A 17210-nucleotide genomic window follows, 5' to 3' on the forward strand; every position below is an offset into this window, starting at 1 on the left:
GATGGGCGCACAAACCCCAGAGTCTGTCAAGACTGGCCCGTTCGGGCAGGGGTACCTTTACCTTTACCTTTATAGGCTAGTTCTAACTGAGGGTTTATTTATTAAATAAAATTGTATGTTTTATTTGTATAAGTAAAATATTTATTGTTTTATTTTATTTATTAAATGTGTATACCAACCTATACCCACAGGTTATAACATAAAAACACAATATAAAATTAAAAAATACATACCGGTAATAATAATAAAACAGCCCAATAACCCCTTCTCTCCCTAGTTGTTATTGAGAGAGACATCCCCTTACTCCTCTATTTTTTTCAAGGCACCTCTATTTTGCTTGTACCCTGTCTTTTTTATTTCTTCAAATTTCCTGTCTTTTCTTCCTTCCTGTCTCTTTCTCTGTCAGTTCTTGTTTTATCTTCCCTCTTTCATGTTTCTTTCAGGTAAAAAAAAGTTCAAAGGCAAGCCGTGTGCTGATTGCTTGTGCAGTAGGAGCAGCTTAGAATAAACCCAGAAATGGACAGGTCTCACAATGGAGGAATGTAAGAATTGCCCCCCATTTTTTTTTAAAAAAGATATTTATTATAGTTTCCAATTTTTTACAAACAAAAAGAAAAAAGCAAACATAAAAAAGATTAAAAACAGATAAATTTCACAACTTATTTTCTCATAACATATTTCCCTGACCTCCTCACACCTCCCCTTCTTGTATACCCAGTTCAGATTATTTGTGCAGCAAATCCTTATCCTTATAAGGTTATTATAACCTTAAATTCTTACTTATAAAAAGAAACCATTTTATCATATTCCTTGGTACCATTACAGCTAGAAACCACTTAATTTCAATCCAACATCATTCAACATTCCTTAATTTTACAGTATTTTTGTAAATAGTCCTTGAATTTTTTCCAATCTTCTTCTGCCAACTCTTCTCCCTGGTCACGGATTCTACCAGTCATTTCTGCCAGTCCCATACAGTCAATCAGCTTCATCTGCCATTCTTCCAAAGTGGGCAAGTCTTGCATCTTCCAGTACTTTGCAATGAGTATTCTTGCTGCTGTTGTTCCATACAAAAAGAAAGTTCTATCCTTCTTTGACACCAATTGGCCGACAATGCCCAGGAGAAAGGCCTCTGGTTTCTTCAAGAAGGTATATTTAAATACCTTTTATATATCATTTCCCAGAAAGCCTTAATCTTTGGGCACGTCCACCAAAGGTGAAAGAATGTACCTTCAGCTTCTTTACATTTCCAACATTTGTTATCGGGCAAATGATAGATTTTTGCAAGCTTGACTGGGGTCATGTACCACCTATATATCATTTTCATAATATTTTCTCTTAAGGCATTGCATGCCGTAAATTTCATCCCGGTGGTCCACAACTGTTCCCAATCAGCAAACATAATATTATGTCCAACAAAGAATTGCCCCTCATTGGTACTGCAATGAAGCGAAGCTAGCTGTGCCCTCATTAGGCTTAAGTCTGGATGATGGACATCTGTACAGATTGAATTGCTTATAACGTTCAACAAGTAAGGGGCAGGAGTCAGTCCTCATCCCCCCAGGCAGACAAGAAATGCTAAAGAGAACCAGATTCGTTTTGCTGGTTAAAATGAACTTTTATAGAACATAGTTTATACTCTGATAATAGATACTCTGATAATGTATGATAGTGAATAAGTACAATATCACCTTCACTTGGTTAATCTGTAACTTTATTAACCTGCAACTCTGAACCCAATTTAGCTCAGATCCTGAAAACGGTAACTTTATGGCAATGCTATATTTGTCTGGGGCAAAAAAATGCATCAAACTATTGTTGTCAATAGATAATGTAGGAAAAATTAATCACCTTAGTTTTTTGTTTCTTGGATTTCTGCCTCAGCAGTTTAACTTAATGCATTCAGGCAGCGATCAATACGGTAAAGGTAAAGGTGTCCCTGACCATTAGGTCCAGTCGTGAATGACTCTGGGGTTGCGGCACTCATCTTGCTTTATTGGCTGAGGGAGCCGGCGTACAGCTTCCGGGTCATGTGGCCAGCATAACTAAGCCGCTTCTGGCGAACCAGAGCAGCGCACAGAAACGCTGTTTACCTTCCCGCCGGAGTGGTACCTATTTGTCTAGTTGTCTCCAATCATATTCTTCTTATGATACTTGTGCTTTGACACTTATTTCGTGTTAGAATTATCAACACTTTGTTGGTTTTGCTCCTGCACCTTTAACAGCAACCTTCTGTCTAAATACTTAACAGGTGAAACTGCTTGTAGTTAGCTGTTTAACTTAGCAATGCAACAATTTACAGGAGCAAGGCCTGCAAAAAAAGTTGACAATGTTTAGGAATTATGGGAAAACAAAGATTTGATAAGTGCAATGACATTTTGTGGTCATAAAAGAAAAGCTGTCTTTTAACTTTTAAAATTTCTTTCTCTAGGATGAAATTGCGCTGATGCCTTTATCTCCCTTTGAAGACCACGAGGCTCTAACCTCAGTAAGTTATAGGCCTTCATTTCAAGCAGAAGCCTTTTAAAGCTCAGATTGAGGTTCCTTAATTTTTAATCTTTTTTCAAAATGGAGATCCAGAACAAGGCCTATTCATCCTAATCTTAAATATTGCTCAGAGCATGCTCAAGCATGCAGGCTAGGAATAATGGGAGTTGGGAGGCAATCAAAGGTCATCTGGAGGGCTAGAGGTTTTTCACCCCAGTCCTAAACTAATAATACTGGTTACTAACAATTTATTCTTTTGTATATTTCCTGCCAGAGAGGTGCTGGGAAATGTCTTGGGTCAGTCCTGATTGTTACCAAATTACCTTTCCTTTTAAAAAGGAAAAAAAAGAGGTGGAAATTTTATGTGTTGAGCAGAATTAATGATGTTAGGTTCGCTGGTAGTTAGGAGATGGTACATAAAATCCTTTACCTCAGCCAAGCCTGCCATTTCAGTAAAAGGGTGAACAGGATATATGAAAATACTTGGGTATTCTGAGCCCCTTGGCATTTATCCTGATTTGGTACTGTGTATCTGTTAGACTAGTGTTGAGATGTCAGTTATCTGCTTCACAATCATTTTTACATGGATCAAATATGAGAAATATGTTTATTTAAAAAAATTATTTTAAAACTGAATCCATAGGGAATGGATGGTTGTGATTTATTGGTAGAAAGGTGAAGTAGTATGGGAGTACTATAGTTGAAATTTCTCACCTGTTTTATTCCTTTTTCTCAGTAACCCTAACTTTTTCTTACTCATTGCAAACCTGGTAGTCTAAGAGGGCGGTGAAATGGTTACCTAAAAACAAAATAGGGACCTTCCAAAAAACCTTGGAAAATTTGATAGATGTAAAGCTCAAGATGGCCACCACCAAATAGTAATGCTTTAAACACATTTTCCCTTGCAGAAGTCTGATCATTGAATACTTGTTTTGAATGTTTACTGATTGTTGTACATATGTTTTAATTAGCATTGTCAGTATAAAGTGGTCCTGAACAAATTTCTTCCAATGCATCCAAGCTGGTTTACAATTTTAAAATGCTAAAAACAAATAGAAGTTATAAAGTACTGAGCAGCAGAGTTCTCTCAGATTGTTGATGGTCTCTTCAGAATCTATCAGAAGGCAGGAGCTCTCTGGCCTAGACTTCTGCCTTCCCTCATGGTACTTTTAGTATGGCAATTAGTATGTAAAGTAAATTGCAAAAGAAATTATTCTGACATAGAACCATAGAATTGTAGAGTTGGAAGGGACCTCAGAATGATCTAGTCCAGCACCCTGCAATGCAGGAATCTCAAATAAAGCATACACGACAGATGGCCATCCAACTTATGCTTAGAAACCTCTAGAAAAAAAGAGTCCAGCGCCTCTCGTGGGAGACGGTTGTCAAACAGCTCCTGCTGTCAGAAAGTTCTTACTGAAGTTTAGTTGGAATCTCCACCATTGTAATTAGAATCCATTGAGTCTTCACCTCCAGAGCAGCATTCAGCAAATTCTCTTTATAGCTTACATGGAAAACGAATGTAGCTTGAAGCAAAATGAAATTTCTGATAATGTCAATGCGCTATATATATAGTTAATTATGACTGTAAGTTGATTGTGACATAACATTTCAACTATACAATGGATTTTCATCAAACCAGAAAGGCAGCACTTCTGCAATTTTCCTGAATTTTTGATAGATGCTAAACTGGCAAAACTGAAAACTGGAGATATGTTATGAGTGCACAAAAAAACATTAAATCATCTGGATTTTATAATGATTGGAATGTCAGGACATTATTACCTGCTGCAGTGATTGTGTAAGAGAACTTGGAATTCCACAGCAGTCTGAACACCAGCAACATACGGAGCTTTAATGGCAATGTATCCTCTTTCATGAAGGTAGGTTCCTGTGCATTTGGAAATCATTACTCTCACGCCTTGAGGCAGCCAGAAATTCTTCTTTCAAGTTTCAACTGCATGCCTCATGATAATGAATTTCTCATTGATTGTTGTTTCATATCTGCAATATTTTGAATGGAGAATTGCTTTCATAACAAAATATGATGAAAATTCTCTTAAAGAACTTTTCCTTCATAGTTTCTTTCTTCTGATTTCCTCCAACTTTATTTGCTGCATCATTAGTGATTACTACCAAATCTCGGGCTTGAGAGTTCTGGGACCTGCACTGTAAGAAGGATGTAGGACAAATTGAAATAGCTCAGAGGATGGCAGTGAAGATGGCTGGGTATGGAAAACACGTCCTATGAGGAAAGCTTGAAGAACTTGATATGTTTAGCTTTGAAAAAGGAGACTAAGGGCAGACATTCTTCAAAGGACTGTTGCATGCAAGAGGTCAAAAAGCCTTGTTATCTGCTGTCCCAGAGGGCAGAACTAGGTCAGATGGTCAGGTGTGGCTGAAGTGGTGCCCTCCAGATGTTAAGAGTACAGCTCCCAGCATCTCTTAAAATTGGCCATACTGTGTGGGACTGATGGAAGTTGTAGTCCCAGGTCTCAGGTTCAATTCCCAGCATCTTCAGGTAGGGCTAGTAGAAACTCCTACCTAAAACTCTGGAGAGCTGCTGCCAGTCAGTGAAGACAATATTGTCCCTATGGAATTTTTCACAGAAAGTCTACACAGTGAGAGCTATAAGAGAGTCAAAGGTTTACAAAGAGAATATAACTGGATATATTTGTTGATTTGTCCCTGAAGTTCTCAGCTTTTTGTGGCTATTATTTTTAAAGATCAGAAAAATATTCCTTTCTGGTTTGATGGAAATGATTATATATTAACATAGCTATAAGATGTTTAACTTTCATATTTTTATTTTATGTAACATGGTGCTGATATTGTTAGAAATCCATATTGCTTTGAATTAAGTTCAAGAATCTTTTAAGCATGATGTTCAGGTTTTTTTTCATTGTAACAAAATTTATTCTGAAATTTGTTCTGGGCTGTTTTACATATTAACAATACTAGCTATGTACAATAATCTGTTTAAGAGGCATAGAAGTCTCACTGGATGTTTTGCATTGACTGAAAATGATTCCTTGTCTAAAGATATTACCCCTATTTAGACTCAAATGCATCTTCATCAGACTTCTGCAAGGTAAACTATGTTAAAATTATTATTTGGTGGTGGCCATATTGAATTCTCACTTTTAATTTTCCTTGAATTTTTGAGAGGGTCACCCTCGTCCAATTTATTCTCCACCTTTCTATGATGTTAAAATAGCTGCCGGTGCTCTCACCCTGTAAATTTATAATGGAAATATATTTTGCCTCTTCTAATAGGACTAGAAAGATAGAAACAGCTTTTAAGCCTTGTGAGTGATGAAATTGGGAGAGGGGAAGGGGAAAGGGAGACTGACAGTTGGGAGACAGTTGTTTACAGCTGAAAATAACAGTTGGTATGACAACTACGGAACATTTGTTAGCTTTGTGTGAGAAATGAGTTACAAGCATGAAAAATAAAGTATAGGGACATAGCAATACAAGATACCGGTAGATAGTAGGAAGAAGAAAAAAATAATTGAGACTGTAGAAGAAAAGTTCAGCATCCTGGCCACTTTTTCCAGTAGCTTCACGTGAAAAGAAAACTAAATGGAAGGAGAGAAAGACAGAGACAGAGGAGAACATACAAGATTTTGTAGGCATAAAATTGAACAAGCTCATGTGTGAATGAAGGTGCACTCAATATATACATGTCAATTGCCCAAATATCTGAGGTGTAAGAAAAATGCTGATCATGATTACACAACATTTTCAGTTTTGTCACAAATATTTTATCAAATATCTCAACTTGTGAACTCACTCACTTACAAAATCACCAGTATAATGATACCTTTCTTCTTTGTAGCTGTAGGAATCAGTTTTAAAATCCTGCCTAGCCATAAATTGCATTGTTTATGAATACAGGGTATAGTATATCCTAGCTGAACAAATCTATAACAGTCTGAGCCGTAGATAGATAAAATTTTTACTTGCGTCAGCCATAAGCCATAGCAAAGAAATAAAATACATATAGCATATAGCTAGATGGTTGGCTATATAAAATACATTCTAATAATTTACAACTATATAAATAAAAGAGTTAATAACTTTCCTTGACCACAGATAAAACATATGGATGAATGGGCTTTCTTAACAGGCATTAAGCAGGTTAGTAAGATGGTAGATCTTATTCTAATTGCCCCAGCTAATTTTTTTGCAGTGTTTGCTGTCACCTGGTAATCTTGGTCTGCAAGAAGGAAGGACACTGTAGCAGTAAACGAGCTGGTATAGATAATAGAAGAGGGGTAATAACCTCATACGCAGATCTTTATAAAGAGAACAAGCTAGCAGTACATACACTACTGATTCAATGCTGCCGTCTCTGCATGGATATAATAATTTCTCAAGCGGAATTCGATGGACACGACCTTCAAGTATGACTGATGGCAGTACGTTAAATCTTGCATGTTTGAAAGCACGTCTGTGTTTTAAAACTATTAAGCTTCGCAGATAGGATGGAGATGTGTGGAGAAGACTAGGTGAGGGGACATTTTTTTTTCCTTATGGTGGCCAAATGATTCTGTTGCTCAGTAGATGGGGCTTGTTCCTGACAGCTCCCTGCCAAGTATATGCTTGGTGGCAAACAGTGGTTTGCTGACGCAAGATGTGTGAAGCAACTCTCACTACTGGATCTAAGTAGTTCTTGTGGGGAGTTGTAGTTTTCTCCCATGGCAGAGATTAATGGAAGTGTGACTGCAGGACAGGAGGACTGTCATGTATTTGAGATGAGTATGTTAGATGGAAAGTACGCTAATGGGGAAGGTGATCTTTCAGTGCCTACTGGAAGGGAAATAATATTTACAGATCATGTATATATGTGGGAGTGAGAAACTTTTGCATCATTCTATGAGTTGATACAATTTGTTGTTTTCTTTGACTAGTTCCCAACCAAATGGGATTTTGTCCTAGTTTGTGATGATCACAGCCTCAACAGCGAGAAAGATAAGAAGAAGAAAAGTTTTCTGGACGAACTGTACAGGAAAGGGTTCATTATCAAGGTGAGACTTACATTTTCCCAAGCACAAGGCAGCACCATGTTCTTGAAAACCTTTCTAGCTATGGAACCGATGCCAGCATTTGGGGGTCTTTCCTGGCAAGAGACCTGTAGCCTTACCCTGCTGAGGATAGAATTAATGCTAGGAGAACAGGGCTCACTTTCTCAGTTTGGAGCAAGCAGTTTGGATTCAAACCACTTTCTCCAAATAGAGATTGTCTGCAGAGGAAAAAATACTATGTTTCCTCTTTCCCCAAATGGAGCATTTCCTCCTGTGCAGAGGAAGTGGTGTGAAGCCAAACAGAGGGACAGAATCATAGAAATGTATAGCTGGAAGGGGCACTGGTGGTCATCTAGTCCACCCCCCTGCAGTGCAGTACTCTTTTGCGCAACGTGGGGCTCGGACCCATGACTGAGATTAAGAGTCTCATGCTGTAGCCCATACTTTGTTTGGAGGAAAATGTTTTGATTAAAACTGCTTCCTCCAAATGGATATTTTTTCTCCCTCTGGAGGCATCTGCTGAGGGAAAAATGTTCTGCTTTGACAAGGCAGTTTGATACAGCCAGCTTCCTCCAAATGATTACAGCAAGCCCCTTCAGCTCTGGGAGTGTGCCTTGAAGTCAGCTGTTTGATGCTGAACCACCTCTTCAAATGAGACCCATGTATTGCACTGATAAAGCAGCAACTGGAAAATACCAGTCCAGTTCCTCTCACAGTCCATGATGCATTATTCCCTCGACTTTATTCTCCCTATTCTCTCTATTGCTTAGATGATTAAAGATGAAAAGCTCTTTTATGGAGTTCACGCCCCAAGTATAATGTTCAGAAAGTACCAGTGGCTTCTGAAGAATATTGACACCGATTCAGAAGTAATATCTGGAGTGCAAGAAGAGGACTATTGGGAATTGATCAGTACAACAAGGTAAAAAATATCCCCTAACCCCACTCTCTAGTACTGTACATGTGTCAGCTAAAGGAACTTTAGGCCTAGGGGCCAGTGCTTTTTATTAGGGCATTGGGCATCCTCAGTCTGTGCCCCTCACCAACTCTACACTATGCATCCTCCAGTGTTTTCGCTTGGCTAGTATGTGCTCTTGAACTGTGATGATGCTTCTTGCTGGCCTAGATGGAGTTGTGTGTACACTCTTGCATGGCTAGAATGTAGCCTGCTGTATAAAGGTAAGAGCTGCACTTGTTGCTCTACCCATTTTTGTCTCTGCCAACCTCCCACTGCCCCTGAAGATTCTCCATGAGATAACACAGCCCTTTGGTTGAAAAAGTTTATCTACTCCAGAACTAGCTGTAGTGGTTGGGAGTTACTCGTGCGTAATCCTGCTCCGTTTGAGCATCGGATTGCCTGGTTAAACCCTCCGGACTACGCAGCCCATATTAGCGTGGCTGCCCTTAGTCACTTGTAGAATCTGTCTGTGGGCGTTTCTTAAAGCGTTGCCAACATAAGAGTTGTTTGACGCCCAATCGTTTCCGCCTCTCACTGCGCGGGAGTCTCCTGCGCAGGGTGGGCGTGGGCAGCGGGGTGCTTGGGCTCTCCTCGCTAACTTCCAGCGAAGAGTCCTGGAGCCCCTGCACCTCCCTGTCCCGTTGCTCTCCTGGATCCCCGGTGTTACACTCATTCTCTTCCCCTTCCTCCCGGCTGAGTCTCCCTCTAGCGCTTGGACCTTCCCCTGCAGAATCAGAGACCCTCTCCTTCTCCCGTGCCTCTGATGGCAGTTCCCTGACACTAGCCAAAGCCCATTTTGAAACATTCCAGTTGAATGGAGCTGTTCCTCACATGGTTACAATTACTTTTCCATATCACTGTGTGTAAACATTCAGGAAGGTTTGTGTCGGCATGGAGAATTCTGTGCCAATTGTAGGCTTTTATCTGAAACCTTATAGTCAAGGATTAGGGGCTGAAAGTGATAGTGGTTGATAACCACTTAAGTATGGAGCATCCTATCCATGCTTGTGCTGCATATTATTCTTTCCACTGCATGTGCTGGACAAATTAGAATTGCTGCCTTTTTAAAGGACCTTTACTTTTAAGAACTGCATTATCAGGCGTAAGTTTCTTTCCTGACATGGATAGGGATAGCTGCCCTTCTTATTTGCTGTCCATTGGTAAATTTAGTCTGTTCTTGCTATTTCTCAATTCTGTGTTTTAGAATACGAATTGTCAGCTTTATCCTGCAGAACATAAAGATTCAAAAGACCAAAGGTATGGGAAGATTTTTCTCTTTGTTTATATGATACAATCAGTGTATTTTCCCCTCCGGTTTGCTGTATCCATTCTACAAGTAAAATTAAGACCGTAAGTGCTGTTTACTGCACAATCTTGCATTTGTATACATACAATCATTTTTGCATGAGTATTATTTAAGCAATCATCTGGCTGCTAATCAACCTGTGATGAGCTGAGAGTATACCCACACCCACAGAGATTTGACTAGCAAAAATATTATTACGCCAGTTTTCACTTATAGCTCAGTGCTTGCTTTGCAACAGACTTGTGCTGGTATAATCAGTTGGCCATAGTGTGATGCTTTTACCTGTGAAACCCCGGTCTAAATTCCCACTCAGAACTACCCAAAAAATATTTTGCAATCTAAAGCCTGGGTGCAAAAAGTACCTACATTTAAATGGCAAGATATATGCTATTATTATTTATTAAATTTATATATCACCTTGCACATGAAGATCACAGGGTGGTTTACAGTATAAAAGCACAAAATGCAGAACATAGCAACAACAACAACAACCACAACAACCAATAGCCCCCAGCATATTTTAAAGTCTATAGATTGTTTAATCAGCCCCAAGACCTGGGTGAAGAGGAATGTTTTTTGCCCAGTGCCAATTGAGCCTCCCTGGGGAGAGCATTCCACAAACGGGGAGCCTCTGCAGAGAACGCCCATTCTCATGATGCCACCCTGTGGTTGCATTTAGAGCACAGGTTGTGGAGACAGACAGCTTTCTAGGTACCCGGAACAGCTGCAACTTGGGTTAAAAAGACTGTGTTCCTCTTCAGACTTACAAGTGATTGGCTTTTGCTGCTTCATTTCAAGATAACCATAAATCCTTGAGTGTCTAGCCCTAGTTTATAGGTTCAGAAGTATGTTGTAAAAATTGACTTTTTTTGTCTTTGTCGTCCTCTTGTTTCTGCCCTGCCCTGTTAGAGAACCTTCACGATCTGATAAAGAAGAAAGTCTTTGAAACAGCATTTCCTTTACATGAGGTGAGAAATTTGAAGGCCAAGCTAGACTTAACATTAATTATATGAATGCAATTAATGTGCATGTTTAAAAAAATGTAAATTGTAGGAGCAGGGGAAACAACAGCAGAATCATGGGGTGGAGGGATTTTAATCCTTTCTTCCCAGACTTTGTCTCAGTGAAATTCTCCCCAGACTAAACTAAATATATCTGAAAATAAATTATCAAATAGTTAAGCATAATTAATAAAGAAGAGCATAATCCTAGGAGATATATTAGCATTTCTGTTCAGTATTGAACTCTGTGATCATTGCCTAGGCTGGTTAAGGTTGATGGGAGTTGTAGTCCAAAAAAATCAGGAGGATATCAGGTCACGGAAAATTTATATAATCTGTCAAGAGCTCTAATACATATAACCATATTAAATTCAGAGGGAGAATCTGGGTGCATTTCTGAAGATGAATTGGGCCCGATGGAGAGACATCCTCTATAGACAGCCAATTGAACAAATCAGGTAAGGGAAAATAATGCAAAAAAACCTCACCCTATTAATGGCAGGGAAGATGTTCTGAAGTGCAGAAACCCACTATTAGAAAGGTCTCATCACATTAATCCATCTAGTAAATTTGAACTTGATGTACAAGAGGGGAATTGAACTGGAATAATATTTAATCCCTCCCTCCCTATTCTCACCCCAGCCCCACTGGAAGAAGTTATTGGGTGTTAGAATCATTTGCAATAAATGTGGAAGGATGGTGGCAAGTACCTGCTAAACTAGCTGATCTTTTTAGAGGCAGCTAATGCCTTCCACATGTCACTGGACTACATCTCTGACTATTGGCCATGCTGGCTAGGACTGATGGGAGTTGGAGTCCAACAACATTTGGAGATCTACAGGTTCCCCACCCCTAGTTACATTAAGGCAAGTATTGCTCTTTTGATAATAGCATCAAGCTTTTGTGTTTGCTTTCCAGGACATATTTTGGAGAAAAAGTTGCCCTTTATTTTACCTGGTTGGGCTGGTATACCTGCATCTTGTTCGTGGCTGCTGTGCCAGGCATTATCCTTGCCATATATGGGTTAATCAGCTTCAATTCCAGTCAGATCAGGTAAGTAAACATTATGAGAAAACAAGCTTTGCATATGGAAGCTGGTGAACTATGTGCAAGCTGCCTGTGTGCGCAAATGTTTTTGCATGCCTTTGTAAAAGAATGTATGCACCTCAGAGAGTGTAAGCAGGCCCATGCAAGCTTGTCTGAAGCCCAGGGCCAGCTCAGCTGTCTGAGGCCTGGGACAAGTGTACCCGGCTTCCCCCCTCCCACCGCATGGGCCTGCGTGTAAGCACTGATAGAATAATATATAATTTTGTGTCATACACTTTGGCCTGTCTGTGGCTGCTACTTGTGAGATTATGGCAGGATTGTTTTGGCAAATGACAATGTAACAACCTTGCTGAAGTTAAGCAGCAATTACCAATGGCAGGATCTAAGGCCACCCGGGAATACATATATTCCATCTTGATTCCATCATGAAAGAAAGGCAGAATATAAATGTCAAAGAGTCAAACAACAACAACATGTAGCTGCAGTCCTCATTTGCTTTGGTTGTAATATCGTACAGTATTGGACTAAGACAGGCTGCTGCATAATTCAAAGTGCTGGTGCTGACCTATAAAGCCTTACACGGCTCAGGACCTCAGGACCTTAAGGACTTCCTCTCCCCATGCAAACCAACCCAGACCCTGCGTTTGTAATCTGAGGCCCTTCTCTATGTCCCCGCTTCCTTAGAGATTCAGAGGGTGACAACATGAGAAGGGGTCTTTTCTGTGGTGGCTCCCCATCTGTGGAATGCTCTCCCCAGTGAGGCTTGCCTGGCACCATCATTACATGTCTTTAGGCACTAGGCGAAAACATTCCTCTTTACCCAGGCCTTCAGCCATTAATTTAAATAACCTAAGGTGCTGGTGGGTACTGTTGTTGTTATGATTTTATTATTATGCTTAGTATTTTATGCTCTGTATTATGTCTTTATTATTATGCTGTGTAAATTATGTTCATAATGTTGTACACCACCATAGGATCTTTGGATAAAGGGTGGTATATAAATTAAATAAAGAAGTGAATAAATAAAATAAGATTAATAATTGTTGCCTTAGTATTGACCTGCTACACATCCAAGAACGTGGCATTGATCAGTGTGATTACTATCTGTAATGGAAATTGTGGGTGTTATAATTGGGGATAACAAACTGGCTTGTATCTCCTCACCTGTTCTGATAGCATGTGGGCAAAGAAGACTGTCTATTAGTTCTGTGTACCTCTCTGCCTTTGCCCTGTTGTTAAGTAGGATAAACATTGGGCAAATCAATCTCTGTACCCTCTGCTACCCTTCCTGATTTAGCAAGGAAATCTGTGCAGCCAATACTACTATGATGTGTCCACTCTGTGACCAGAGGTGCCCTTTTTGGCCATTGTCAGAAACTTGCACATATGCCCAGGTAAGATTAACCTACATAAAATGTATATTATTTGTCTCTTGTTGTGGAGTCCTCTAACGTTGCCCACTACTAAGGATGTAAAAGATTCACTGCTGATTATGATTGCTTTGTGAAGATAAAGAAGAATCTCTCAAAGTACACAGAGATATTAGAGACTTTGTCTCCTTTGCCAATCTAGATATTCCCTGTACTTGTGCCTTAATGGTAGTGAACACCCCACTTTTATTCCTTATACACCTCTCACTATGTCCCAATTTTTCAATGGGTACAGCTTTTCAGCGGAATGCTGTTGTTTCAGACACAGTTTTCCTCAGCACACCTAGTGGCTTCTTTTTTTGCCGTTAGGACTCTCCCTGCAACAGTGACTTTTACTTCTTTCCTTTACAATTTAGGTCACCCACTTGCTTGACAATGAAGGGACAGTTCTCTTCGCAATATTCATGGCTGTCTGGGGTAAGCTTTAGCATAGGTTGATCTAGAACCTGTTCTAAGTTTTATGACAAATCCTCTTCTTAAAATGTATGCAATATTCAACACAGATGTGGCTAAAGTGTATTTTTGCATCTAAGAATGAAATGTAACTCTAGAAAACACATAAATGTTAGTTGATATAATATAGATCCTTCGGGGTCCTTCTGAGATTAATTTCATCATGACTCATACTCTGAAAGGCCCTTTGTTTAGATCTTCTCTCTGGAATTGCTGGATTTATTTCAAGCTATCTTTCTCTTATTTCCTGCACACTATAAAGCTGACTGCCCTATAGTTGAGTGGAGGGACCCCTGTAAGAAGAAAGACAGGATGATTTTGTTATACACTGTATATATTCAATTCTGTGTTTTGATTCTAAATTTATAGCCACTGTATTCTTGGAGTTGTGGAAGAGAAGGAGAGCTGAAGTTGTCAGTAACTGGAAGTTGTATCTGTGGGATGAAGAAGAGGTAAGGTTAACTCTTTCATATAGCCATCTTTATAGATATGTTCACTGTGGCAGTCCTACTCTTGTTCTGAACAGGAAGAAATGTATTTACTGCTGCCCATGGGTGTGAGGAAAATCTCTTCAGGTTTGGGTCCTGCCCTTTGGACTTGATATGATTTCAAGGGTCATGATCTTCACCTGCAGGGCATCAGTACCTTTTGTTATATCAGCGACCAATTATTGGTGGCACTGACTTGAGCCCAACTTTCCAATCATTTTGCCATTGCACTTTGGCTCCTGGGAGACCTCTGCTCTGCATCATCACCAAGAAATCATGCCTCAAGCCTTCCAGCATCTTCATGTTCACAAAATAGCATTTCTACCATAGATAAATCTTTAGGGAGCCACTGTGGAGTCTGGATATTTAGTTTGGGATCAACTTCCTGGAGAGCTCTTAGACAATACTGGGCTAGACTCAGTATTAGACAACTTGGTTTATCACTAACTGATGTCAAGAAGACTACTTTAAAAATAAATAAATTGTTAACAGGGGCCATGGTGACCCATGTTGGGAGTGTAGATGTTGGCAAAGTTTATTAAAAATAGCTCAAAAACTTTTTAAAAACTGCAAAAAAAATGCTCAACAACTTTTGTTTTCCGGATTTTCACTTTTTGAAATACGGCAACCCTAACCTGGGTGTATCTCAGTTTTGACAGAAGAAGTTTCCCAGTAGACCCTGCAGATAATTTGGCACAGATGGCTAAAATAGTTTCATATTCAGGTCAGAATGGATACGAAAGTCCTAAAGAGTCATAATTCTGCCAGGGTATCTCAATAGTAGCTGGAGTATTTCCCTCCTCAACTTGTTCAGAGGTTGGGGTTGAGGGTATTTCAGCCATTTTGTGAGGGGTCTTGCAAACAGGCAAGGTCAGGGCCAAACGTGGCAGTAGTGGCGATCTGACTTCACATTGTTGTTAGATAATGTGGTTTTGTTTGTTTTTTAAACCTACAAAATGCCAGTGTGAAGGAGGAAACATTGTCTTCACTTTAATTCTGGTTTCAGTCATCATCATCTCATTGGATGCAGGCGTCATCACAGTCAAATTGAAATAAGGGCAATGGTTTCTCTCTCCATACTAGCATCTTGCACCCAGCATCAGCAGCAAATGTGATTGTTGCTGCTGCCAGAATCACAAAACAGGTGAGCCGTGAGGGATGGTGTTCATGAAATATTTTAACCCATGGCTCCTCTTGTGAGCCAAAGAAGTTATGAATTCTAAGGACCTGTCAGTGTGGCTGTATTTCTGTTTCTAGGAGGAACTGGCTATGGAACTCATCAATAACCCAGAAATGGCTTCCCCACTGCACCAGCATTCTTACATCCGCAGCACTGTTGTGCTCATCTTAGTTGGGCTTATGGTATGTGGTTGCTATTTTTGTAGTGCACTTCTGGTATGCATTTTAAATGTTGGTTTGTGTATGGTGAATGAATGAATGAACTTTATTACGGTCAAAGACCAGGATAAAACAACAACAACATATAAATAAAATAGCAGTTAGGATTTATTTTTTTTAACTGATAAATGTTGGAGCAAATAAGGACAAAGAAGCAAGCATAGGATGAAACATCTGACTAAAATACAAGATTAAACACGGATAATGGATGGATAAAAACTGATAATTAAAACAGATAAGAACTAAAAACAAATGAAAACATGCAGTTAAAACAACTGTAAGAACTTAAGAACTAAAAGACTTGCAGTTAAAGCAACTATAAGAGGCTGCAACTATAAGAGGCTGCAGAAGCCTCTGAAATAGATGACACTCACAGCATTAGAAACTGATGTGCAAATATGTTTTAAACAGACAATTAAAACAATGTACAACAATAAATTTAGAAACAATATACAACAGTAAAACTATCCCAGGGAGGTGACTCAGAGCCACCCATGGAACCGAGTTTGGGGATTTTCATGCCGGACTATTTTGAGTAGGGCGATGCTCTGCGCCTACAGATTTGTACACAAAATCTGGCGACCATCCAGGTCGTCTTCTGATCTTTGCCTAACAGCAAAAGGTCAAATTTTTGCTTTTGCGGGAAGTCGGCGAGCCTCACCAGTAGGGGATCAATGAACTTATTTGCGTGCCTCTTCGTAAAAGGGACATTTAAAGAACAAGTGTTCTGGGCTTCCTATCTCTCCCAATGGATAGGTGCAAAGTCTCTGGGCATAGGGGACTTTTCTAAAGGCTCCATCCAGGCTTCTGGCAAGTGTAAAGGCCCTCCTTGCATTTCTAGATACAAGAAAGAAGAGATATGCTGCCGGTGCGGCTATATATCTCTTGATTTCTCCAATTTTATAGTCGGGGCATACTCTGTATGGTGCATTGTTAAGCCACCCTACAGCACAAGGGGCGAAATTCTTGAGTTGAGATTGGGAAATTTCATTTGCAGGAAAGCGGATATTTCAGAAGACTTCTTGTGCTTTTTTATTTCATGTCTCTTTATAATGCAGCATAACAAGAATCACATATGTTCTTTTCCTAGTGTTTTACAAGACGTGGCAATAAAGTTTTGACAAATACCTCCAGAATGAGTATATAATCTGAGCAGAAATCAGATGGTTAAATACTGTGTAGCTTTCCCATTGAAGAGCAATCAACAGTATCATTCTTAGCAGATTAATTAGGGAAGGGGAACCTTTGATGTTGCATAGCTACACCTCCCATCATCTGTAGCCATTGGTTCTGCTTGCTAGGGAATTGTAGTTCAGAAATATCTGGAGGGCCAAAGTTTCCCAACACCTAGTTTAAAGCTTCAAAAAAATATTTTTCTAAAAAGGCAGGATCTTGTTCTGCAACTCTGGGGTCAGGACAATGCCAGGTGCCTGCTTTTAAAATGTGGTGCTTTACTATCTTTCCGGTGGAAGAAAGCCCCTAGCAGAATTTAATTCCCATCCTCAAGCAGTTTAGTGAAGCGTAGGTATATAGACTATTAAACATTATTTATTGCATTCAGCTGCATTTAGCAGCTGACTGCCTTTTTCAGTAAGTAGACCACAGACTGCAA

The 17210-nt window shown here is 39.6% G+C and overlaps 1 protein-coding gene across 2 annotated transcripts in view; it reads left to right on the forward strand.

Annotated features, from left to right (window-relative positions):
- Positions 1-17210, forward strand: part of ANO9 (anoctamin 9) — a 38986-nt gene that overhangs the window by 6807 nt on the left and 14969 nt on the right. Inside the window, exons 2-13 of one of the 2 annotated variants that reach the window (XM_082191374.1) lie at positions 2432-2488; positions 5547-5578; positions 7404-7520; positions 8288-8439; positions 9680-9732; positions 10691-10749; positions 11158-11240; positions 11701-11835; positions 13127-13223; positions 13616-13676; positions 14082-14164; positions 15458-15562. In XM_082191374.1, the coding sequence (XP_082047500.1) occupies positions 8288-8439; positions 9680-9732; positions 10691-10749; positions 11158-11240; positions 11701-11835; positions 13127-13223; positions 13616-13676; positions 14082-14164; positions 15458-15562 (828 nt within the window). In that variant the 5' untranslated portion in view covers positions 2432-2488; positions 5547-5578; positions 7404-7520. The remainder of the gene's footprint in view (positions 1-2431; positions 2489-5546; positions 5579-7403; positions 7521-8287; positions 8440-9679; positions 9733-10690; positions 10750-11157; positions 11241-11700; positions 11836-13126; positions 13224-13615; positions 13677-14081; positions 14165-15457; positions 15563-17210) is intronic. The other variant, XM_082191373.1, reaches the window with a different exon arrangement.

Source organism: Podarcis vaucheri (genome assembly GCF_965113315.1).
Source record: "Podarcis vaucheri genome assembly, chromosome: 1".
Taxonomy (NCBI): Eukaryota; Metazoa; Chordata; class Lepidosauria; order Squamata; family Lacertidae; genus Podarcis; species Podarcis vaucheri.